The 27,526-nt window shown below is 40.7% G+C and overlaps 1 protein-coding gene across 2 annotated transcripts in view; it reads left to right on the forward strand.

Moving 5' to 3' along the window:
* Positions 1–27,526, forward strand: part of Sptlc3 (serine palmitoyltransferase, long chain base subunit 3) — a 153,879-nt gene that overhangs the window by 119,741 nt on the left and 6,612 nt on the right. For both annotated transcript variants that reach the window (XM_013512291.1, XM_013512292.1), the window contains exons 11-12: positions 20,784–20,919; positions 27,009–27,138. In XM_013512291.1, the coding sequence (XP_013367745.1) occupies positions 20,784–20,919; positions 27,009–27,138 (266 nt within the window). The remainder of the gene's footprint in view (positions 1–20,783; positions 20,920–27,008; positions 27,139–27,526) is intronic.

Consider the following 27,526-nt stretch of genomic DNA (forward strand, 5'->3'; position numbering starts at 1 on the left):
TTTGAAGAATTGTTTCATCAAAGCCTCCTAGAACTCTCCTTCTATTTTAAGATCTGTTTTGTAGACCTTCTACTACATGAAACACACAGGTGGAGACACAAGGATGAGTAAAGCAGTTCCTTCTGCCAGTGAGTGCCAGCTATGAGTGCCTTTGAGGAGGAAGTAAATTATACCGACTCCATAACTGATCACCCAGTTGAAATCCATATGCCCCATTCCACCACTTCCCAACAAATATAAAGTCCTACATCATTTAGTGCAAACTCGCAGACCTATTTTTAGTAGCTAGAGGGAATATCAATCATTGTCCAGTACCATTACAGCAGCAGAATACTTTTCTACAAAAGGTTTTGCAACTACAGGTGGAGCATCCCTAATAATAAGTTTGAAATGCTCCAGAATCTGAAACTCTTTGAGCACTGATGTGACACCATAAGTATAAAAGTCTGCATTTTGACTTCATGCGATAATATTCAGCCAGCATGCAGGGGCATTAAAAATACAGTATAAATAGCCAGGCATGACGGCACACGCCTGTAATCCAAGCACTCGGAGGCTGACCCAGGAGGATCACTGCAGGTTCGAGACTAGCCTGAGCTACAAAGTGAACTCAAGGCCAGCCTGAATTGCACAGGGAGACCCTGTCTCAAAACGACCAAAAATAAAAAATAAGAATACTGTATAAAATTACCTGGGGGCTATGTGTATATGAAATATAAATGACTTTTGTGTTTAGATGTGGGTCCCATTCTCAATATATCTTTCCAAGATTTTTTTAAAATCTGAAATCCAAAACACTTCCAGTCTTAAGTTTTTCAGAGAAGAAACAACCAGAATCCCTAATATTAGGAAGATAATAACAGAGCGATCTGGTTAAATTAGTGTCACTGCTTCATATATTGATTGCACCAAGGCCCTTTACTGAACCCCAGAGCTCCCTAAGACACTTAAACTACAACATAGAATGTTTTTTCACTTGAGCAGAAAAAGTGACATACAAGAGAATTTCTTTTCCTCTATACAAAATGCAGTGATTGGTTGCTCTTTCCAGGATTGCCTTTGGGTTTACCACTCTGCATCTTGCTAAACAGTCCTTGTGATAAAGAAATAAAATCCAGTGTGCAGAACCCTGATGGTATAGACTGTAAGTGGCCACCAAGATTTAACTCCTAGGATGCTACTTATTACTGTATGGTATTAGATAAATGACCTATCTGTCCAACCCTGAGCAAGTTATTTAACTTCTCTGTGCCTCAGTCCCTCCATGAGGAAACTAATACTATAACATGAGGAAAATAATACCTTTCACATCAAGATTTTGTGAGAACTAGTTAAGTCACTAGTTAATACCTTAAATTGTGTCTAGAAACAATTACTGATGTTTTATATAATTGCTTGCAATTGTTATTAGCTATTGTCCCTAAGGTATTCGTAAAGCACCTGAACTCTTCTCAAAAACTCTGTAGGAAAGGCAATTATGGTAACATTGAAGCAGGACTAGATGACCAAGGTCCTAAACTAGTTAGGATAAGCTAGGTAAGGCCATCTTAACAAATAAACCTGAAAAATCTCAGTGGCTTAACAGAACCAAGACCTATTTCCTTCTTGCACCAAAGCTAATAAAGTCAGTGAGTTCTACATAGTTCTTATGCATCAGGACAGTGTCTCAGGCTGCTTCTGGCTTGAGACATGACCAGGTTGACACAGGACAGCCATGGCTACCAGATTAGAAAGAAAGGGTCCCCTTGGAAGCGATACTTGTCTCACTGATTACAGTCCATTGGTCCGTGCCCCAAACAAAGAGTGGTGGGTAGTACATTAAGGGATATGAATATTGGATAAACAGGTAGTTTCTAACCTTTTACCACTGAAACTATCTAGAACTGCATTAATTCCCACACGAGCCATTAAGTTATATTTTTAAAATTGGCCTGAAATCACCAGCTTTCCACAAAGCTCTATTAGTTATTTTCTTGAACATCAAGTACTTCTTAATGAAAACTCAATCATTTGAGATGTAAACAAAATTATAGGTGAATTGTCTCATCATGAGAAGTAATATCTTTTGGTCCTACTTTAAAGATGAGCAGCTAGGAAAAAGTCAATTTGAAAATTAGTCTGGGTCTCAATAAGGAGTTTCACTAATTTATTAAACCTGTGAGTGCGTACAGCCTCAAAACAAGTGGATTTGTATGTGTGCAACTCCGTGAGTGCATAGAGCCTCAAAATAAGTGGATTGCCTTTGTGCAACTTTGCAGGTATTTCCTTCCCTCCTCGGCATTGGTTTACTTCTCCATCACAGATCCGACTCACTTTATCTGATCAGAGTTGAAGATCTACAGAAAATTTTATCCAACAAATCATCCATCATCAATTTTTCTTCCCCTGAGTCGTGATAGTTCTCCTCTCTCTCTCTCTCTCTCTCTCTCTCTCTCTCTCTCTCTCTCTCTCTCTCGGCATTGTAATTAGGGAATTATTTTATTATTATCTTCAACCTCATAGATAAAGTGTCTCAGTTTACTCCTCTTGCCATTTTAGCAGGAGAGAAAAAAAGTAGAAAATGTCCTGTGTACAGTCTATTTTCTTAGCGCCAAGATAAGAAAACTAGGAAGAAAGATAGGACTGTTTCTTTTCAAAGAAATGAACAAAAGAAAATAGCAGAAAAGCAAATTCACGGACTCATCAGCCAAGTCTCAGGTGGTCCCAGCTGGCACATCTTTTGATGGATTCAGAGGCACACACTGAAAAATCACGCTGGCCTCATTTACGACAATGCCTGCTTTAAATAAAATGAATGAGACAGGTTAGGAGTGCTGCATTAGCTTACCCCTTCTACAGAGATAGACTGACGCTCGGGGTAAAGTTGCCCGATGCTCAAAGGGATGCACTGTGTCGTGGTAGGGCTGCCTGACAGGATCTGAGAAAGAGGAGCCCGGCTCCAAGCCTTCATCTCCAGCCCACTTCACTGCAACTGTGACTGGAGCCTTTCAAGGCTTTGTTTTGGGTCGAGTTTGAGGAGTAGTGGGCCAGATCTGTTCCTTGATGAATGTCTTCACTTTAATCTGCAATGCAAAGCCATACGCTTCAAAGAAAGGCAAGCTACAGGAATAAGGTCAGTGTTCCTTTGATGCCAAGGTTCAAAGATGAAATAGCAGTCCCAGTGAAATGACAATGTTTATGTACAAACAGCCACCTCCACTCTGCAGCCAGGCTGCTGGTAGAGCTAATGCACTCGGGCTGAGGGGCTGCAGGAAGCTGTGCATTCCATATGCACCAAGGCCCATTTAATCTCTCAGCCTGTCACTCCTTGCGGTGCAATGAGCCCCAAGTGGAGATTTGATTTCTCCATCCTAATGGATGTTGGGTGGTCCTCCCAACCGAACCAATGCAGTAAGCCCCTTAAGGGCAAGAAATGTGTCTTGAATTAATTTGGTGTTCCTCTGAATGTCACACTCAGTACTCGGCTTCATAAATTTGTCATGACTCAACTTCCATCTCAGCAGCCTGCTGGATTTCAGGTCAGTGTTGATGCTGAGTACTGATAGGGTACTTGACAGAATACATGGTGTCAAAACCAAGATGGTGGGGACGTTGGTCTCCTAAGACTGGGAGCTAGGAATCAGTGCCATGCCAGCGGTGGAGGCTGATGGGAGCACTCAGTGAGTGAGGTTACTTTTGGAGAAGCCTGGGAAAACTGCAGCTCAGTTTTTGTCTTCATCCAGCATGGCGCAAGCAGCCCCAGGAGGGTGAGCCACAAACCACACCAGCTCCCCTAAAGGCGGCATTGTCAACAGTTGTCTCATTTTGTTTAAATCTTTCATGCACATTTTTCAATTAATCAGTCAACAATTCTTTTCAACTCCCAACCTTAACCCTGCCTCCCTACACCCCCTTTCCTTGACTCCCTCTGAGTAACCGCTCTTTCTCAGAGAAATTAGAGGTGGGTTCCCTGGGTGAAGGGAGCTGGGCTCTATGGCGCAGTGCCAGGCCCTCCATTCGCTCTGTGACTAGTAAGGTGTGGGCCTTCTTAGCCTCAGCGCCTCCAGTGACAGCTGAGGACGTGGGAGGATTAGATGTTGTGACGCTGTGAATGTGGCATGATGCTTGGTACACAGGAAACATTCGATAAAGTTACTAGCAATTTTTTTTAAGTGACTATTTCTTTTGACTTGCCTGCTTGCTTCCCTTCCCTTTCCAAATTCTCCAGGAACTTTTGCCAACCTCGGACTTCTCCTTTGCTCTCAAATCTGATCTCTATTTTATCTGAATTTCTGCAGCACTTCCTTGGTGTGTTTCTGGAATCTGGTCATTTCTCCTCTCTCTGCCGCTTCCTCCAACCTTTCTCGCCTGGATCACTGAAGCAGCCCCCTGGATCTTCTGCCTTTGCTTTTTTTATGTTTGGTTCTCCACAGGGAAGCTAAGATCATCTTTTTTATTATGATTATTTTACTAGTACACATTTGCAGGATACATTGTGATCACTCAATACCTGTATAAAGTCCACGCAAGGATCTAATCAGGGTGGTTAAAAATTCCATCTCCTTAAACTTTTCAAATGGTTGATTAAAATGCTATAGCTGTACACGTTAATGGGGTGTGATGTGATATTTAAATGCATCTGTACAATAGGTACTGATCAAATGTTTCTATCTTCTTACCATTAATTTGTGCTCTGAGCTGTTGAGCTTTTCTCTTCTAGTTATCCAGAACCTCTATAAGAAGCTACTGTGAGCTGTAGCACCCCACGCGTCTGTGGAACCCTGGAACATAGCTATCCCTCTATCCCCTCTCCCCCAGCTCTTTCCAGGCTTTAAGAATCACTCTTCTCCAAGCTGATTGAATTTTTTTGTAACATCCACATGACAGAATACATGGTGTCAAAACCAAGAAAACAAACATGGCTCCCTTAAGCATGGGGGACAACAACTACCCAGGGCCTTTGCCCTTGGGTTCCCTAGAACTGTTCTGCCAGGAGCTCCGAGTAGAGCAGCTCTATCCTAACTACTACACTCTCCTTCCTTATACCGCTCATTTTCCTCATTTGCTGTATGGTTGTTTTTTTGTTTTGTTTTGTTTTGTTTTTTGGTGTCAGAAATTGAACTCAGGACCTTGCACTTGCCAGGCAGGTGCTTGTGCTGATGAGCTACACCCTCAGCCGGCATTTGCTCTAGTTTATAACATTTACAAGCAGCTTAAAAATTATACATGTATCTGCTTATTTCTCTCTTTTTTTGTACCTGCTTATTTCTGGTTTTTGTCATTAGAATGCAAACTCCTGATCCCAGGGGAAGAAGCAGTTTACCTATTTCATTCATCATACGAATAATACTGCCTGGCAAACATGGGTTCTCAACAAATCTTTATGGAAAGATAACATTCTTCTCACTTTCCCTCTTATCTCAGCAAATAAACATCTCTTCTTTTCCTACCTCTCTGTGCTTGATTCCTTCCTTTCAGTGCCTACAGTCGAGCTGAATTAAAAAGAAATGCTTCCGTTCCCAGTGGTACCATGGTGCAGATGCTGACAAAATATCTCTTTGGGCCCATCTTTTTGAGATAACTACACCATGGAACAGTCCTTGTACACCAAGGGACCTCCAAGGGTGGAGGCAACATCCGCAACATCATCCCTGGGGCTCCTTAGTCCTGCGGCAGGATTTCTGACCCAGGAGCCGCACATGGGGTCAGCCAACTTTGCAAGGGGTTCTGACCCAGTCTCAAGTTGGAGAACCATGTTTCCATGGAAAGGGAAGGAAACAAGTGAGGGTGTATGTGCAGAGGGAAACAAGGAGAAGACAGAGGCAGAGGACCTAGCAGAAATGGAGAAAGAAAAAGAGAGAAAATTAAGAGTAAATCACAAGAAGGAAAGCATGAAGTATGTTTTTGATACGCTCCTTTAAACCTTCTGTTTGAATCAAAGCATCAGTCCTGTTCACCCAGTTGCTTCAGGCACCTCACCAGTCCTACCCAGCGCCTCTGACCACACTGGCATCAGCAACAGCAGACAGCTTTTTGCCCATATGAATCACACATTCTTTACAACAGGCCCCTCTTAAGCCCTGTGCATTTTGTGTTTGCTTGTTTTGATTGTTTGTTTTTGTAGGTAGGGTCTCACTACATAGTTCAGGCTGGCCTTGAACTCACTACATAGCCCAGGCTGGACTCAAACTAGTGGTGATCCTCCTGCTTCAGCTTCCCAAAGCCCTATGCATTTGTGTAACTTTTGGCAGCATGAAAAGTCATCGGAGTTCACGACCACACGCTGACTACATTATTCAATCTGATAGCAGGGATATGACAGAGATACTCTCATTTCCCTAATAACTCCCTAATAACTTTGACTAGAAGGTAGTTTTCATGATTATTGAAATTCTTCCATAGGTAGAATCAATTCAGTGAGAAAAGAGATCCACGGAAGGCAAAAGCTGCTAAATGTTGATTTATTATAAGAATAACTTATAACCAAATATTTCATACTCATAACTTGGAAAGAATAGGTTTCTGGCCTTTGCTGTAATTTTGTGGGATCTACTTGACTTTGCACTATAATCATCGCCCTCCTCTTGGCTTCTCATCTTGTTGTAATTGCTACAGTTTTAATGACATGATGTTGAATGATATGGGCACAGTTTCAAGAAAAGATGATCCTTTCAATCTAGCGTGCTCACTGAATGTAAGATACTAAGGTTCTTGTTATAATTCCACTTTCATAACAGGATGCAGTAGCAACTGTATATTTTATTAAGCATTTACCTAGCTGCCTTGCTAATGTGCAGTTTTTAGATCTGCAGACTCGTTTACCTGAAGATCTAAATAGTTGGCATATTTTAAAGTTTGTGTGTAACAGCAGCCTTTTTAAATACAAAAGTTAACTAGAGACAGGAAAAATTGGAGTGATTCTAGTTGCAATTAATGGCCAGTGCTTAGGATTAGTTCACAGAAATGGCTACAGGCAAACCCACAATATCTACAGTTAAATCAGTTCTTCCCTAGCTTTTGCTTCAGTATAGGTATCTGACCAGCTCTCTGAATCCCAAGATTATGTGTTGCTCTCATGTGTATGGAAATATTTGTCTTGTTTATCATAGTGTGACCAGTTGTGTCTGTAGAAAGAAATAGAACAGTGGAAATTTAGTTACTAAAGAAAATAAATACAAAATTCCAATTGTTAATGTGCATAATATCTTAGTTCAGCAGACTCTACCCACATTGCTGCTAATAAGACAAGTCTCCTACATTTAAAGGATAAATTTAGGGAAAACAGAACTCCATATGTTTCTTTAAAATAATACGTCGACTAAATGAAAGACCCCACTCCGTGTAAGCTTTGGCCATATCTCATCCTCCTTCCTGAGGTCTTTGTACCTCCCTGAGTATGCTCAAGGCTTTGCCTCTATCTGAAGGTTCTTATCCACCCCTACAACTCACTATATCCACTCTTTACCTCCAGAACCCCTCTTCATCTTTTGAAGCCTTACCTAGTCAAAAGATAAACCTCTCTCCCTCCAGTCTCCTGTAGTTTTTTGCTTCTGTTATGTTAGCCACACGTGCAACCTTAATCCAGATTGCTGAATAGAGAGGAACTATTGAATTGTGCCTTAGGCATCAAATATGTGAATTGGATACTGGACATGGGACTTGGGACTAAGCAGATTTTCTGGATAGGACTTGGACTCTAAACACATTTATAACATTTCTTTAGAGGTTTCCTATGGAATTATTTTTCTTCAAATATTGGAGTTGTAATCACTTCACGAGTGAGTACATTCCTAAACATCTAGATTCCTGCAAAATGTTGATTCCATTTTCTGTTTTTCTGATAAATGAATGGTTTTACCGTGTGTGCACTGAGGACTGGTCTAGACATCATAGAAGTGAGATAAGTGAGCTGGACAACCCGAGCCGATGCCACACAAACAGCAGAAGCAAAAACTGGAGCTTTTCCTTTAATTATCCAGGCAGTTAGCTGAATCCCTCACTTAAGGTTTCCTATGGAGACACCCTCTGATACTCAAAAGTGCATTTGACTTTTTTATACACAGTAATCAGCAGAAACTGGGTACTACTGGTAGCTAATCCTCCCTGTCTAAACAGATCATTTCTGAAATAAAGGAGAGTAGGCTGATTCCTAAGCATCCAAAATAGCATGTTCCTTTGCCCTCCTTCACTTCCCCAATCTTAATGATGATTTGCCCTTTGAATGTTTTTCAATCAAGAAATTCTATGTGTTTATGACAGTATTTGGCAACTAGTAATAAAAGGCTGAGAAATTAAAAGTCCTACAGAAAAATTTGGATTTCTTTGAATATATTGATAATAAAACATAGAAGGGCATTAGGATGTTGAATTCTTGATAGTTTTTATAGTATCCTTCTTTGTAAGTGCCATATTATGCTATATTAATTGTAGCAGACAAGTCCCAATCTATACAGAAATGTACTTTTTTCCTCATATAAAGTCCAAAATTGGAAGGAATACCTACCTGCTGGGCAAGATATTCTGTTCCAGAAACCTAACCTCTGTCTATTTTGTGGCTCCTCCAGCTTCCCACATGGCTTCCAGAGCTGTGGCCAAGAGGGTAAGGAGCATGCAGGACTGTGTGCTTGTACTTTTCTCATAGGCCGTGACAGGTGAGGCATACCATATTTCTGCCCAAATTCCATTGGCTGTAACTCAATCACATGACTTTGCCTAACCCCAAAGGACTCTGGAAAATGAAATTAACCATCTGCCTAAGAGAAGGAAACAAGTTTGGTGAATAGCAACCCGTCTTAGCCACGGTAGCTAATAACAGCCTAGATATCCTAGCCTCAGATTTTGTGATGGACATGTGAGATCTTGTATATTTTGTCACTTTCCCAGTCTTTTTCTATTGACTTACTAAATAAATTCTTGACCTGAAGTAGAATAAACGTAGCTAATAACAACAGAAAAATAACTTCTAGAGGACTAAAGATGAGTCTCTCCCTTTTATAGGGAATCTCAGGGCTACTGGTCTGACTTTTACTGCAACTCTTCTGGTTTCTTTTTCACAGAACTCAGGCCTGTGTCATGGCAGGTATTGATATCATTATCATCATTCTGATAAATTCCCACTGTTGTGTGCTTTCTGGAGACAGAAAATGGATCCTGAGGGTAATGTTTCCCCTGGAGATATTAAAATGACATACAGCTGGAAAAGCTGTAAAATTCAGGCTACAAGTGAGAACATGTATCTTAGAAATAGTAACATGTAAACATTTTTATGCGGGAGGGGGGAAAGGATTATGATGAGACAGAAAATAGCATCATTATCAGAAAATTGTAAAATGCATTTATAAAACCTGTATGCTTAGACTAGTTACCTGAATTGTATAGGTTTATTCTGAATCAGCCCTAACTCTCATTCAGTTTTCTGTGGGTTATTTGGGAACCACAGACTAAAGGGAAGTTAATACACTGAATAAGGATTGAAATTCTGATGTTCATCAACTTAGCACCCAGTACTTGGCTAGCTGAGGTAACCAGACACAAAAGAAGACTGAATTGTGAGCTCAGACAAAGACAGAAAATTGGAGACTCTGTATCAAGATCAATTAATATAAAAATATGATCTTGATCAATATCACTTTGAACATTTCATCTATTTTAAGAAGCACTAAAAGCTGTTTGTTTTGTTGTTATATCTACATCAACAAATTCACACCAGATAATTTATTCTATACTAGATCTGGTGTTTTAAAAATTTTTCTAAAGATGAAATTTCTAGGTTTTACTCAGTTATTAAGAAGAGGAGTCCAATAAAATGCCAAACTGTTTCAACTAACTTCATTAATTTTGTAACTCAATCATTTCACGTACCTTCTCCAGAGAAAAGATAAAGGAAAAAACAATACTTAGAAAAGTGTTTGCTCTGAAACATACAACCATGCCTCATTTTAAACTCATTTTGTAGGGATTATTCCATTTATCCTGATCATTTGTGAAAGTTTATCATGAGATTGGCAGGTAGGGTATTGACCCTGCTCCTAACCCAACGTGGACTGGGAGAAAGTGGCACCAGCCCCTTCCAGCTGTGACCTTCAGCCTTTGCTCTGGTCCCTGGAACAGGGCACACATATTTTTACACTTAGTGTGAGAGGTTTAAAAAACAAGAGTAAGTGGGAAGATTTAAGGTATGCGGGGGGGGGGGAGTACATTGGGTGACAGCAATGACTTCTCAAGAGGGATTTTCTCACTTTCCTACTGTTATATTTTTGACATGAGATTCAGTCACACTTTCTTCACCTGTCATTGCTAGTTTGGGGTAACACGCTATACTTCCTCACTGGTATGAGCAAGCTTGTCATGAGGCTATTCCTGTAGAGATTTACTCGTCCCTTGAAATTCTGTCTCAGTAAAAATCAAAAAGGGACCATGATCAGAGCAATAAAACCACAACAGTCACCAGTTTTAAAAGGTTTCTCATGTTTCTTGTTTTCTATCCCAGCAGAGAGTGCAGTAAATACTAAACTAGCTTCTTACCACTTTTTCCTCCCCATCAAACTCAGCAACCGTAAGTTCTGTCCCTCTGAGTCCTTCGATACATACAAAGGAGTGGTGACAGAGAATTCCATCCAAAAGGCACCAGCTAAGGGCCCTGGCATGGAAGGCCCTTGACACTGCAGAGGGAGGAACTAGCTGCTGCTTCCTAAATATATTTGCCACTTGGTTACCAGCTGGAGACACAGAAAGAGGCTGAGAAAGAGAGGGCGCAGAGAGCTGCGTTTTCTAAATGGTTTCAGGCCACTGGCATTTCAGCAATCACTAATACAAAACAGATGTCAGGTGCTACGCTCCAGTGGCTTTCAACTGAGGGCCTGCCTTGGTCCATGATTAATCACCTGTGCTGGGGTTTTGTAAAAACGTTCTACCTGGTCTTTTTGTGTGTGCAGCCTGAAGGTCAGGGTTAGCAATCAAGGTGACAGGCACTGTTTCTCTGCCCTACTGCTGCTTACATACATGTAGGATAGTTTAAGTTTGTCCAAGAAATGCAGAATTAGCCAACAAACTGCATTCTAACCAGGACAGAAACTTTGAGAAAACAGTTTCAGAAGCTTTGGCCCCTTCATTTACTTCATTTTAAGAGATAGCCAAGAGTACAGTTTTAGAGAAGCCCAGTAAATACTGCACTTTCTCAGAGTCCTTTAAAAAAACATCTGTCTTGCAAGAGCGTAAAGAGAATCTGTTTGTTTTCTTAGACGGCATGAAGTCCGAGGGAGAGCATGGCTGCTTCCTTTCCATCACCCTCCAAATAAGATATCCTTTTACACCATGAGTCCTTCTGGAACTTCCTCCTCTTGTCTGTTTCCTGCATGTAGATGGGGCAGTTGTGATGTCACACACGTGGAATTCCATGTTGATTCAGTCCACCTGGTGAAGGCAACCTATGCCATCCTCAGTGTCTTCCAGAGCAAAGGGGAGCTGCTATTCCACATTAGCCTTTGTTTTTCCCATCATGGGATCATTTTCATCCAAGCAACAAAATCCTCTCGGCTCCACTCTGGTTTGGAGAATTTTTCTGGGAAAATCGGCTACCTAGCCAGCCACAGCTGGGTAGGATTAAGCAAGTGGATTCATGCTGGAGGAAGCCCACCATGTGTGTGTTTGGGCTAGAGGGAATGTATTAGCTTTCTATTTCTGCATAACAAATTACCACAAACAGCAGCTTAAAACAATGCCCATTTGTTATGGTTTCCTTGTGCCAGGAGTCTGGGCACAGGCTGTTCTCTACTCAGGTTCTCCTGAGGCTGAAGTCAAGGTGTCAGCAGTCATCCTCTCGTCTAGAGCTCAGGCTTCTCTTCCAAGCTGATACATGTCACAGGACTCAGTTCTTCAAGGTTGTAGGACTGAAGTTTCTCCTTCCTGGCTGACTGTCACCCAGAGCCACTCCTTATGTTACTCACCATGTGAGTAAAATGGTTTACTCACTTAAAACCCACCACGGAGTTTCCCGCCCACCACAACCCCTAAAGTTCTCATTGACTCTCTCTCTCTTTGGGAAGCACCCCAGTCTCCTTTAAGGATTACGTCTTAGCTATGCTAAGATTATGTAATGTATGTCCCAAGGCTGTCAGCTTCTTTGTAAGAGGACTTTATGCAGTCACAATCTCAGTGACCATCTGCTGCATATTGTGACCTGATGAACATTTAGCTTTGAGAGACAGAGATGTACTGGGGAGCACATCTCCACCACCAAAAAGACATAGGAGACCACTGACCTGGGACGCTAGAGTGACCTTGACCACAGAACCAGTCTTAGAGAGCAAATCCAGGAACTCAAGTTTTGGTTCAAATTAATGGCTTGAGCCATAGAATTTTGTCTAATGAAATGTGAATGGAAATCTGTTGTATAAAATATATACTTTTTAAATAACACATTATATTGTGTATCACCCCTAAGTACTTAATATTTAAGTCCTATACCATTAGTATGAAATGAACATCATTTATTATTATTATTATAGTATTATTATTATCATTCTCATTTTATAAGTGAACAACCCAAGTTACAGAGGAATGAAGTGCCTTGCCCGCGATGATGGAGTTTGATTTTTAACCCAGGAAATTGGGTTCACAATTCTTGGTCGCTTTGCCATGATGCCATTGTTGTAGAGGACATTACAGAAAGGCTGGGCCTCTCCGTCGATATTTATGCTCACCCCTTCACTCCTGGAGAATTCTTCAGTGCATCCCTTCTAAGTAAACACTTTGGAAATGAGAGATTTTGCTTATGTAGGTGGCCGCTGCACAGCGGTTACTAGGTAGTCACCTTTATTGCATGGCTTTGCAAAGAGTCCTTTCCAGAACTGGAGACCTAGTTACTCAGGCCACAACCTGTCTTTTGCCACTCGCTTTACCTCCATGTCACAAACGGGCCCTGTTGTATTTATCTCCTCATCTGCTTGGGAGGTTTGCTGTCACGCTCGGCTGTGTAACCCGTCTCACTACCTCCAGCGCTGCCCTTATCGAAACCCATGCATTGTACACTGCAAACTTCATCTTCCTATAACTCCACTCAGAATGTCATTTTCTGCTCATCCTGCTGCCATGACTCATTACCCACCAAAAAAATCTGGCTCTTAGAGTGGCGCTTGCAGCACCAACTGGTCTGACTCCACTTACTGTCCCATGGCTACAATCCATTCTGGGCACGGAATCACCCATTCCTCCTGTACCCTCCACCACACTTCTGTGCAGAAGACATTACGTTACCACCTGTAGGTCTCCACTCCAAACTTCCAGAGCCCTTCCTTCATGGGGCACTTGATTTTCTGCCTTCTCTTCTGATTACAGTCATTTTTCTAGTTTGTAAGACTCTTGAAAACAATAGATACATTCATCATTTAATCCTCTATTGAATACAACAACCACTTGTACATAAAGGTTCTAAATAAACAAACACTAAATTAATGATCCTCCCGAGGTCCTAGGAAATATAAGGAATAGTTATTGCTGTTATCCCCATTTAATAGATCGGTAAACTAAGGCTTGGAGATGATGAGTAATGTGCTTATCTTAGCATAAAAAAAAATAGTAATAATCAGGGCAAACACACAGATCTGCTGGCTGGTCACCAAAAAAATCTTTGAAATGAAATTGTTTCCTGGCATATTCAGCTATTATCAGTCATTATTTTTAGCATCAACGTAATCTGTGAATTTAAGCTATGGTGCTTAACTGGGGGTACACATTACAATTGCCCACTGAGGTTTTTTTTAAGGTCAACCTCAGTTCTGGAACAGAATCTCAAGCAAAGAAGTTAATCCATGCATTCTAAAAATAAAAGAAATAAAAAAGAGACACATTCTTCTAGAACACAATCTAGGTAGAGAAGTTAATACGTGCATTCTAAAATTAAAGAAATTAAAAAGAGATACATTATTTTTAATTCCAGAGGCCTCTGTTGTCTTCTTCTGCTTTAGAATCACTGATATAAGAAGGTTCCCGAAAACCCCCTAACATTCCAAATTACCTCCCTTAATATGTAAAATTTTATAATAATTCCATCATTAGTGAGTTGCTAAGGTATTGCTTTCTCCTTAAATGCAAATTAACAGTAAGTCACATTGTTCATTGAATAAGTATCCAGAAAATAAAACAATGAGAAAAATGTCTACATCTGTCTTATGGCCCTTAATTCCCATTGCATATTATTTAGTATCTTCCCTGTCTTCTATTAGATTCTTTCTTTCCAAAGAGTCCCAGAATGTATCTTCTATCCCCAGCTTAGTCACTGACCCAGCTCCTGTAGGTAGTTGTTCTTGGGTTAAATGCACATGTCCATGGTCACAGGATTCATGCAATTAAGGCACCTTTCTGAAGAGCAGGCTGAAAGTCGGATAGGCACAGCCAGTTTCCTTCCAGGTCATCAGGCTAGTGTTTCCCTAACCTCAAAGCCTGTTTCTTTCTCCATAAAAAAGGACCCAAAGCACCACTTCCTGGCTCACAGTGGACATGTAAGAGACGTCTTGTTTCACTCGTCTTTGTGGGCTGGATCTCTAATGGTGTATTTGAGCAGCTAGTGGGGAAGTGGAGGCAGGGGTGTCTTCAGAGTGCTTGAGGTCAGCCCACAGACAGCTACCCACCTTGGTGTCCAGCCTGCTTCTGCATGCATTCCACAGGGGCATGACTGAGTGGCCTGGAGAGCCCTTGGAACATGTGTAGGTGCCTATAAAACATGCCATAACCTTGGAATCCCAACATCAAAAGGAAGAGCTTCAGTGCCTGATAAAAATGTGTGTTCCTCTCAGCAAACCACTCCAAACACTGTTTTCTCCACCCTGCTGGGAAGCTTGTCACTGCTAATGTGATTCTTATGATTCTCGCTGCTCTGCAGCCTCTTGATCTTTGCTGAGATCTCTCTGCCCCTCAGTGTGTTAGAAACAAAATGTTGTGACTGGTATCCAGTACTTAAAATAACAGACGCTAGGTTCCTGCTGCCACATCTGATCCCAGCGCCCCACCTCTTGCCATGCCAGGGGGAGCAGCCCGCAATGCATGAGGCAGACCCAGGAGGAGAAAGGGCCACTCAGACACACTGCAGGCATTCCTCCATATCAATTTAATTTTCCTCCTGGGTTCCTTTTTCAGAAATATCAACTTCTCGAAAGGTGGGCAGTGTTTTGTGGAAAGATCCTTTCCATTTCTAGAAACAAGAACTGAATTTGTCAATCAAGCCTTCCTAAAAGTGCTTTGAGATTGTCCCATCTAGTATTTGGACAGTGGTGATGTACTTAATAATTTAGGGAGTGAGTGACTAATGCATATTCCTCTAGCTCCATTGTTAAGCCTGGGAACTAATAAAATAAGTCACCTCAAGGCATCTGGGTACATTCATGTTTCCTCCACTAAAAAGGGACAGCGGCAGTGTATTGGTCCACCAGCTTGTCAAATCCTTCTCTTTTTCTCCTGATCTGACAGAGGGACATACCTTTCTCTCTTTTTTTGATACCAATGGTTCCGCAGGGAAGAAATTTTCCTTCTTTAACACAGGTCATTCTGGTAGTTTTCACTCTCCGTAATTCCTTCTGGCCCTCTGGGAGACAGAGTTGTCCCAAACATATTTTTGGAAACACCACAGACCATTGTTTTTATTAGGGGACTGCAAAGCTTTGTAGTAAGATGCTTTGTGTTTTATTTGTTTTCCTTCCTCTGCCCCAGCTGTTTTTGTTTTAACAGCATTGGAGGGAAGGTTAAAGTACCCGTGGCCTCTGTTAACCTAGCCTATCTCTCAAGCTGGCAGGGCTAGAGATCTGAACGGAAGGAAGAGCAATACACAGGTCTCTGCAGAGATAGGCTCACCCTGATTTTATTTTCTTTCATTAAAGAAGCAAGGATGGCAGTGGTTGATGTAAAGCTGAATGAAAACTTGGGAGCAGGTAGTTGTCAGGTGAGCAGGCCACCCCCAAATAATGTACTCTCCGAGAACCCCAAGCAACAGATTGTCCTGATTGCCCTGCACGTTTTTATGTCCCATATGCAGCTGAGAAGCAAGACTCAACCAAAGTAAGGTTAGACACCAAACAAGAGCATGCATAGTTTCGAGGGTGGATAAAAATGGTGGCTGTTTCTGAGACTTCTGAGTTTGCTTATTGGCACCTTGTGAGAACCAAAATCCATACCACCCCATCCCCAGAGACCCTGATTCAGTTGTACAGGCTGGGCATGGGATTTTGCCAACATCTCCAAATGATTCCCAGGTGACAGCAAAGCTATGGAGAACTACAGCCTTACTGAAAGAGATAATTAACTTTTTGAATACTTACTGGGTGCCAGATAGAACACTGAGTAGCTTCCCTGTGTCAACCACTTTATTTCTCCCAATCCTCCTGTGAGATAAGCTTGTCCCTATTTCACAGATAACACTGAGGGCTTAAGCCTTTAAGTCTCTAGATAGAATTTGATACCTAGTCCATTTAACTCCAAAGTCCATGCCTTTTGTACTCAGCAACCTTCTCAGAGAGCCCAGAATTTGGCAAAATAAATATTTAGATAAACTCTCCAGAAGCCTAAATAAGACAGCCTCTCATTTGCCTACTTATCTGATCAAGCATCTTCCCTGTCTTCTGTGTCACTTGTGGAAGAAGGATCAGAAACTATTTTATTAGGGACTTTGAAGGTTTCAAAAGCTATTTGGTTGTAACAACCAATCGCCAGAGTGCCCAGGTGCCACCCTGGCAAGGGCAATCCCTATGCCAAACACTCCTGCCTTTACAAAGCACTTCAAGCAAGGATCTCAAAGCACAATGTAATTAATAAAATCACCCACATCCTGTCTAGATGAGTAGCATTTTATATGTACAAATTCTCTCTGCCCCCGGGCCCTCCGAAAGAACATGAATGTTTCCAATTTTGAAGAATGAGCAATAGAGTAATTGAAAGGAGCTGTATTTTGGGCAGCTCCAAAGACCTCAAAGGCATTTATAGTGACCTATATGAGAAAACATGGTGACCACAGAGTGTGTCATCATGGCTTGTCAACCATACTGTGCTAATAACTAGTTCAAAGATAGAAAAGACAGGGTAAAAATAAAACATTCAGTTCTTACAAGTCAGACACCTCTGGGACTGATATTATGATCTGGCTTGGTCAAGTCTCCAAAGGCTCTAGAAGCAGTGAAAAGGTGACATTAGCTGATGATCCAGTTACTTGGCCTAATCAAGGCATACGGGACAGACGGGGCCAATTAAGTAGCAAGGCAGCCCAATGATAGATGAGACATTATAGGCAAGTGCAAAGATAATGCCATTGGGAAAAGCAATTTAAGTCATTTGTGCACTTCCAGGCCAGGAAATCCTTCCAGTCTTGAGGGGGAACATTTAGGAATCATCAGGCTCAGCCCGATGAAGTCATCTGTTCATTGTGCAACTAACAATCAACAAACGAACCAAACACACAAGGGGACCGGCCATATGGAATACATTTTGGTGGCTGGGATGTGTATCTGTGCCTTCATTTCTATCACCTTTATAACAAATCTTACCATAGCCTTCTTCTTTTTCCTCTGTCCACCTGTACTCCTGTGTTCCTTTCTCTAACCACTGTCTTTCAATGTATGGGTCATTTTTTTTAAATGAAGGCAAACATTTTCTTTCCCAATTCCTAGTTTTGTACACATAAAGGTTTTCAAGGGAGGCTTCAGCATGTTTCAGATCACTTTTCTAAAGGGTGATCTATGCAACAGAATTTATACAGATGGTCCTGCACCTTTTCAAATCCCTTATGTGTATGTTGCAAACCCAGAGTTGGAGGGTGGTATATATTGTTATTTTCTGAAGGAGGAGGGAAGGAAAATGAAAAGACCTAAGCATTATAAAGTTAACTACACTTGCAGCTTCCCACTTCTTTAAAACCAACTTCCCTCCACCACAGTGTAATGGTTCTCACTGAGCGCCATGTTGATAAATCCAATGAACTTTCTTCCATCTCCTGTATCTTCTTCCTCTCTGATTGCCCATTTTTTCTCCCTTTCTCTTCCCAACCATTCAATATTGGATTCTAACTGAACTTTCTAAAGTACAATTCCATATTTCTGGCCTCACCTTGCTTCACACTCAATCACATCGGGCTCAGTTCTGAACCACTCTGTTCTACAAAGCACAGCACCCATGCACACAGGTCCTCTACCTGGCATGGTCTTCTCTAACTTTTTTTCCTCTTAATACTTCCTCACCCATCCTGTTTTAGTTCACTCATCATTTATTGACTTCCTCATATTTGGTCCAATTTTCCTAATGTGAGCTCTCATAACACCACATAAATGCCCTTATCATGCTCCTCACACTTGCAGTTTTAGAGGCATTTGTGTAATTATTTTATTAATGTGTACCTTAGCTACTAGACTATAAGATTCTTCCTCTCTATATAGTATCTGTTGCAATTTTTATTAGTATATATTTGCAGTACATAATGTTTATATTCCTTGTGCGAAACTGGTACATGTATATAACACATATTAATTCCTTTTTTTTAATTCCTTGTCCCTCCCATCCATTACTTCTCCATCTCTTGATACCCTTCCCATTGAAAAGAGATTTATCGCCCTACTTCTTATTCTCTTTTATTTTGCTATTTGTTTATAATTTGGCTTTTTTGTATAAGAGAAAAACATGATATTTAAACTTGGGTGTCTGATTTATTTCACTTAACATTATGCTCTCAAGATGCATCCATTTTCCTACAAATGATTTAAGTTTATCTTTCTTTATGAGACAGTAGCACTCCATTGTGTGTAAATACCACATTTTCTTTTTCCATTCATCTATCAATGGACATATAGGCTGCAGGTTTAGCTATTATGAGTTGTGCTGCTATTATCATGTGTATGCTTGTAACACTGCAATATAATGTCCTTAACTCTTTTGGAAAGATACCTACCAGGGGAATAGATAGGTCAAATAGAATTTCTAGTTTTAGTTTTTTGAAGAATCTCCATACTGATTTCCATAGTGGTTGGACTAGTTTACATTCCCACCAACAATGTACAAGGGTTCCTTCCCCCTACAGCTTTACCAGCATTTGCTATTATTTGATTTCTTGGTGGTGACCATTCTTTCTGGGATAAGATGGAATCTCAGTGTTGTTTTGATTTTCATTTCTCTAAGGGCCAATGATGTTGAGCATTTCTTTATGTATTTATTAGCCATTTTTACTTCTGTGAAATATTTATTCATTCACTTACCCATCTTTTTGATTGAATCTTTTATTTTTGAGAATCTAACTTTTTTAATTCTATATATAACCTAAGATATTAGTCCTCTGGGGAATAGTTGGAAAAATTTTTTTCTCTTCATAGATTATCTTTCCACTGTATTGGTGGTTTTTTATTTGTTTGTTTGCTTGTTTGTTTGTTCACCATGAAGAAGCTTTTCAGTTTGCTCTGATTCCATTCGTTGGTTCTCATTACTATTTCCTATGCAACTGGGATTCTGTTCTGAAAAAAAAAAGACTCTAATAATCCCAGTGATGTTGTACCCCCATTGAACCAATATCAGCAGGATGGAGTATTCCAGCTGGCCAAGTCTGTGCCTCATGCTATCCTTATAGCAAAGAGAAAAGGTAGAACCAATCTTACCCAAATGTCTTGGTTCTCTGGAGGAAAAATACTGAACAGAAGAAGCCCACCACTCAACACCTTGCCAAGACACAATCTGGGACCTTTTCTAAGAAGGGACTAGATGGCCACAGTTGTGTTTACTGAAATTTTTTACTTTTTTCTATCTGAAGAGTTACAAACTATGACTCATGTCCAAACTATTTCTAGAGCAGGATCTCCATCCAGTGTGATGAATACCTGGCCAGTCACAAGGAAGGCCAGCTACAGACAACCAGTACTACTGTAGCAGCACATCCCCAATAAATAACATCCCTGTGTCAAACGCAAAAGTTGGGTCAACTTCTAGGGGACTTAAATCTTCAGCCTTACTCATTCTCATTGTGGAAACACCCTCTAATTCTGTCTGGTTAGTTCACCTGCCCACTTTGAAACAAGCCTGGAGTAGGCAGGGGTCATAAGAACATTTTCTGCTCTTTAATTCCCTTTGATGTCTCATGTGTGTGACCCCTGCATTAGGAATCACACTTGGGACAGGGGGTAGGCTTTTGGGCTGACGCACCAGACACCTTCATATGGACACACAGTAGTTTCCCCTTGTTTTGGGCCAACTCTGTATTTTTATGGCTGGGAAAAGCAGAGGTCTCATCTTCCATCCCCTTTCTAGTGTCTACGCTACCATAAAACACTCCTAGACTCAGCTGGGGTAATCTGTGTCCGGGTTTATGCTACTTCTTCAAATTCAGTTTGGATGAAGTGTCTTTTGATTAGAGACATGGATGAGGGTTAATTTAAGGAGCCAGCTCATTTTGGCTAAGAACTGTGTATCAACAACTGGTGTGATGTGAGGTGTGTGTATGTGTGTGAATACGCATGGTGCGTATGTCCTTCTTATCGCACCCTCTTCTCCCAAATTGATGTGTTTAAGGCACTTACCACAGACTATCCATAGTAGGTACCAGCCCTGCCTCCAAGTGCCCCAATAATCCAGCTGACTCTTGTTGCTTGCAGTACCTGATAGCACTCCTGCTCCACCCCATCTTCCAGGTATGGGAGACCTATTCCCCAGGAGACATAGCCCTGCTCTATTTCACTCCCTTCCCAGCTACTCCGGAAGCTTATAGAACGACTTAGAGATGCTTGCCAACTGAACCTGACCTTTGCTTCCCTCACCCCATGGAACTGGATTTCTTGCTTGTCTCATTTCAGGGTTGCAGAGAATACAACAGCTTGCAAAAAACACAAAATACTTCAGACACAAACTGAAGAAAATGGGATTCATTATCTACGGCAATGATGACTCTCCTGTTGTTCCCATGCTCCTTTACCACCCTTGCAAAGTAGCGTAAGTATTCAGAGATTTGCAGAATCATGCCTAAAGCCCAAGCAACCTACAGTGATGCTTTCAGCACAGCCTAGCTTTCCTGTACAGACATTAGGTCATGTATTTGAAAGGGGTGCTTAGGTTCACAACTCACTAGTACAGCTCCTCAGTAGCCCCTGCCTGTCATCAGCAGGACTTTTGCCGCATGTCATAGATAAAAGGAACTGGGCTCAAAGGCCCACTTCTCTCCCTGACACAATTTTCAAGCTCAGAAAATGTGGTGAAATCACTTATGTCAGCTATATATTAAAGATGATCCTGAACCTTCCTCTGGCTGAACACCTTTCTCAGAAAGAACTCTTTTTTTTTTATTTTAAAGGGAGTAGTAAATGCGAAACAGACAAACAAAGAAATAGAACAGTAGCAGCATACCAGTATCACAAACATAAGCAAATCAAAGCAAGAACATTCAAAGTGATACAGAGTCTCAAAACAAAATAATATGAATCAACAGTGGTTGTTACATTACATATCGCTATCCTCAACTACATTGCTTAGATTACCAGATGTAAGAATGAAAGATTGCTCAAACCATTATAGGGAATAAGAAAATAATTCTTCAATAAAACAGTAGAGGTAACACGGAATTTCACCAGACAAGATGGTAGGAGTTCACCATTGTAATTCTAATTGAGTATTACTCAGCTATTAAAAAAGATAATCAGAAAGAACTCTTTAAAACCATCTCTCCCAAAACTACCATTAAAACAAGCAGAATTAGAACTCTCTCCCTTTGACTTTTATGGTTGTCCTCAAAAGAGGCAGCCTCATTTTATGTGTGGGGAAGCTGAGGCTGAGGGTAATTGAACAACTTTCCAACAGTCATGCAAATCGAACAATAGTAAAAAATCAAAGAAACAACCTCCCCCCCAAACCTAGGCTCACTCCAAAGCTCATTCTCTTAGTGCCAAATTTTAATGCCACTGGCATAAGCCTATTTTGTACTGTTTTCCAGTAATTGAAACTTTGAAATTGAGCATTAGCAACAATTATATAGAGGGCTAGGCGTGGTGTAATCCCAGCACTCTCAGGAGGTTAAGACAGGAGGATCGCTGTGAGATTGAGGCCAGGCTGGGCTATATAGGGAGTTAAAGGCCAGTCTGAACTACATAGTGAGATCCTATCTCAACAAAACAAAACAATAATAAAATTGTATAGAAGAAAAAATGACTTTTTCTTGCTATAGCACAATTTTATACAGGAACAACTCTCTAACCTATGAAAGACTAATCACCTCTGTTATTAGAAGAAAGTTAACTAAACCTCTTTCCAAATGTACAATGTTTATTGATTTCTCTGACCAAAGACAATGTGGAAAGTAATATTCAAAATAATATTTCTCGAGTTCTAGAGATCCTAACTCCCCTCTGATATAACTCCATTCTCTTTGACCCTATCATAGTCTGAACTGACTCGTAATATTTGCAATACAGAAAAATTCCAAAAAAAGAGGTTTTGGGGTCTAGGGGGTTAGAATTTATGGAGAGTAAGCCTGGGTTATAAGTCATTAAAAGACTGAGTGTTTGAAATATCACCCTATGACATTCCACCACAGCAAAATAAGAAGCTGTAAAACACATACATGAGTTCTTAGCCTGCCAACACCACTACCACATGGCCCCTAAAGATGTCCCCTGATGGAGAATCCTAGGAGATAGAGTGCTATGGAGATCGCACACACAATATCATCCTATACTAAAGGGAGAGGAGTGATTTCCAAGCAGCAGATAACACAAATCCCTCTCCCATCTGATTTTGGAAGACACAAAGGAATACCTATATTTATTCAAAATGGCTGGGAAGGTGATATGTTTGGGAAGGAAGATTCCAAATTTAGCTCATATCTACCTAATATTTTAACATTAGCTCAAACAAGGCACCCAAAATAAATTTATTCAGGTATCCAGTGCACATTACTGGAGCAGAGCAAGGAAAAAACATTGTGGAGAGTTCTGGCTTTGATGATGGAAGCCAGAATTAGAAATTCAAAAGTTGGAAAAATGAGACAACTCAATGAAAAGAGTGCATGATTAGTAAAAACAAATGCATTTTTACCAGTTATTTTTATTTTTAACTGATACATAAGAATATGAAAATTGTACATATTAGTGGGCTACCATGTGATGTTTCAATATCTGTATGTTGTGTAATGTTTAAATCAGGTAAAACATCACTATCCCCATAAAGAGTTATGATCTCCTTAAAACATTCAAAAGTCTTTCTTCCAGCCTCTTGAGAACTACATAAAATAATTGTTATCCATAGTCACTATACTATGCTATAGCATTCCAGGACTCCAGATGCATTTCAATTCAAAGATTCACTGATACAATATGTGTCATGTAAAAGTTATGCTCTAAGCTGTAGTGAGAAATTTGGAATCAAAAGGAATTTTGACTCAGCCTCTTCCTAGCTGGGTAATCTTGGACAAGTGACCAACATTTGAAAGCCCCTGATTTTCATGTGTAAAATGAGTTATAATAGTGCCTACTTCCTATGATCACTGCAAAGATAAGGTCTCTATAGCATTTGATATGTTGCCTCTTATATAAGTGCTACTCAGGGTTAGCTTTTGTTCGTAATATTAATAGTGTGTACAAAGCATTTATTACTTGTCGTAGTGATAGACATTAGTAGTAGCACTACTATTACTCCACTATGAAAATTACTGTTATTAGTTTCAACTGAGTACCAGTTTGAGTCAGCATAATTGTGTGGCTCTCCAGATAATTATTGAAATCTTTGGTTACATTAATAAAAAGAGAACTCTCAGAAAAGTAGTAGCTAAAGAGCCTGCTACATTCTGAACCAATTATGTAATATTGGTACTAGATGATATGTTGAACTGTCTTGTTCTGTCTAATTTAAGATTGTTTTTCAAGAGATGCTGTTCTAGTTACTTTTCTCATTGCTGAGACAAAATACCCAAAACCCAAAATTAAAGGAGGAGAGGTTTATTTCAGCTCACAGTTTGTAAGACTTTCAGTTCATAATCAGCGGGCTCCAAGGCAGGATGACATATAGCAGAGGAGCGTCCCAGAGGAGGCAGAAGGCAGCAAAATAGCAAGCAACAAGCAATGGCAGCAGCCCCCTTTCTGCCCCTTACATTCCATTCACTCCCTGGGCACTCAGTGCTCAGAGTTGGCTCTCCCACTATCCACACCCAGAACTATGACAAATCTATCAGTGTACTAATTTAGTAGTCACACCCCCTTAATCTCAGCATCACACAGCTAATCCACTGAGATCACACATCCTAGATCCAGCCACCTGTGATTGCATGAGGCTTTAGAGGGACATCTAGACACATGCCATAACAGATGCTAACATTGATGAATTCTGATTGCATGCTACATAAGGCTGCTGAACCCCAGTGACCACTCACTATGGTTGGGATGTTTATCCCTACTTTATAAATGCGGATAATGAGACTTACAAAGGTCAAATTACTTTCTAAGGCTCACATATGTTGTAGGAGAAATGCTCAGAATTCAGTCATTTCTCTTTTTCTCCTATACGTGAGCTCTTTTGAACATACAACATAGCCTTTTAAGCTTCAGTCGCGGGCGCGGGAGATATGCCCATCTCATTAAAACTACATACTTAATTCAACTTTCTTGCATGTCATCTTTTGCGATTCAAAAACATCAGTTACTATGACAGAAAAATTTCTAACTGAATGGCCTAAGGAAGCAATAGGTTAGCTAGAAAAGGTAATAGCATCCACCACTGGCAGAAGTTGCTGGCAGTAGCTGGCTCCACTGTCTGGTTTTACTTCCTTAAGCAAGTACAGAAATACTTCTTTCACTCGAACACATAAAAATTTTGATATTACTTAAAAGTTGTGTTTCTCTACATTCTTACCTGTGTAGAATGAAAAGCCCAGTATCCCTTTCAACACAGTGCTTTTACAACACTACTGCTAGAATTGTCTATGGAGAGTCTAGTAGAAGGTGACTGTACCCATAAAATGTGCACTTAAACAATCAAGAATGGCCAGGCATGGGGGCACATGTGGGCAATCACAGCACTTGGAAGGCTGAGGCAGGAGGATCACTGAGGGTTCAGGACCAGCCTGGGCTATATAGTGAGTTCAAGGCTAGCCTAAATTACATAGCAAGATCCTGTATCAACCCTCCAAAATAATCAAGGCTGTATTATATTTAGTGTATGGTACAGGGTTTATATTTTCCTTTAGTGGCCCTTATCATACACTTGGAAGAGATAATGATTCTACATGCAGTTCTAGAATAATGTTCATCATTGTCATCATCGTCATCATCATCATCTCACTTTGTTTAATGTCTTCCAGGCCATGGCAGCTCTAACTTGCTTTACAGGGTACAAACCTAAAATATTCAGTGCAATCATATACATTAGCTTAAGGCTGCTAGCAGCGGGAGTATACATTTGAAATTCAAAAGTGGTCCAGGGAGGCCCAGATTAACCTAATGAATCAACAGTTATGTACTTTGTTCTACATTCTTTGGCAAAACTCACTTCCTCTGGTACAAAGGGACACGCAGACAGTGAAAACCGTCTGCTTGAAACCCTGAGCAGTGGCCTGAGATCATGGGTCCAGTGGTTTGCACTTCAGCAATAAAAGCACTTGACTTGTTTCTCAGACAATTATGAACTCTCATCCTGTGCAGTGTTGTGGGCAGCCTTCCATAGGGTGATCAAGAAGAAGAAAGAACAGCATCTGTTTTCAAGTTTTCTCAGCTAGAAAGCTTTGTCGCCTATACCCTCCCCAGTCGAAATCAAAGGGCAAATCCCGCCTTGTCCTAGCCAGGGGGCCAGACAAGCTGTGTGTTCAGTAGGTCTTGCTGCCTCTGCAGCTTCACTTGATAACCTGCATCCTGCACAAGGTGATCTAAGGCCGTCCACTGGACAGCAGGGTGGATGAATGGACGGGCAGGCTCACTGGCCATGTCTGATTCAAGAATTCTTCTGAGTTACAACTGGAAGGCTTCTGTGGCGCTGTCAGCTTCCAGCCTAAAATAATACACCAGCAACCTCTTAATGCTAAGAACAGATCTAAGGCATTTACTTCACTTGTGGGTACAGCCACTCTGTAATTAAGGTTTCCTGCAGAGAGCAACAGAGCCCAAAGGGGGAAAAGACTCACTTGGAGGTACGTGCCTTTTTATCTGACCTTGGCTTGCAACACAAGCAATTTACAGACTTGGAGCTGAATATTCTAGAATGGTTTCTGAAATTAGCTTCGGAAAAGAAGAAAGCTAGAAGGATAAAGGGAAGGAATGATAGCTCACAAAGGTTTTGCTCCACATCAAAGAGCTTTGTAGTCATCTGACTTACATCCTATCAGCTGCGTCGACCCCTTGAGATTCTCTGCAGATGCACAGTTCTTTCTCTGCCCCCCTCCTGCCCGATTCCCCTTGAAGCAAGTCAGTGGGCTTTTACCCTTGTGTATATTTTGGTATGTTCCTTCACATGTTAAAAAAGGAGGAGATCCTATTTCTTATATTTGATCTAAAATACGTACTTTGATCCTAAAGTGGGAATATTGCCTTGGGATTGGATCATACAGACGCTCAGATCCTACTCTTCAAATTACAGTAACTAAGTATGACTTCTTGAAATGTCCATGGTACTCTATTGATATGAAGTTCTTAAAACATTTCCATTTAATATATAAATATTGCATTAAGATTTGCATTTACTATATAAATGCTTTGTTATGTAGCTCTAGTCTATCAGCTGGTTTCTTTTTATTCCTAGGGACCCTGCAGATGAAAGATTTTGTATCAATGCATATTTGTTAAACCAGAGTCACTCACGCCATCACTTTCTGTTCAGTGTCAAAAATATGGTCCCCACAGTCATCTAATGATCGTGTCAGGCCCATAGTACAACATATTCACTTATGGGGGACGTTTCTTTGCCAACTCTGATGACAGAGGTTAATAGCTTTAATCATCCTCTGCTTATCATAAAAAAGAAAAAGTTAATTATCCATATTCTTTTGCAGGGGGAGGGGGAGGATAATTCTGTCTTGTGTCAGTTAACTTTTCTTTCCTCTTCCTCAGGGCTTTTGCAAGGCATATGTTAGAGAAAAAAATTGGTGTGGTGGTCGTTGGATTTCCAGCCACTACACTTGCAGAAGCTCGGGCTCGGTTCTGTTTGTCAGCAACACATACTCAGCAGATGCTAGACACGGTGAGTATCCCACAACCCCACAGGACCTCTTGGTTTGGTACCTTGGATTCAGAGCAAGAGCTTTCATAGAGCCAGCTTGGGGTTTTCTGGGTTTCTCAGGTGGTTAAGGAAAACAACACTAATGACAAGTAAAACTCACTGCTAAAACCTAGGTTGTGTCAGCAATACTCACAGGGTAATCCACTCAGTGGACAGACATAAAAAACACTTTAGTGTAGACTTTCACCTGGTCAGTATTTTGGTTTCATAGGATTGACTGCGTAGCCAAATGTGCTGTTTACTTGTTCTGAAATGCAAGAGCTGATCGCACATGTTAGTTTAGCATCACCTGCCTATGTCCTGATATTTTTCATAACCATGAAATCTTTCATAATAAAATATGACCCAA

The sequence above is a fragment of the Chinchilla lanigera genome, unplaced genomic scaffold (assembly GCF_000276665.1).
Source record: "Chinchilla lanigera isolate Chin_1 unplaced genomic scaffold, ChiLan1.0 scaffold00014, whole genome shotgun sequence".
NCBI lineage: Eukaryota > Metazoa > Chordata > Mammalia > Rodentia > Chinchillidae > Chinchilla > Chinchilla lanigera.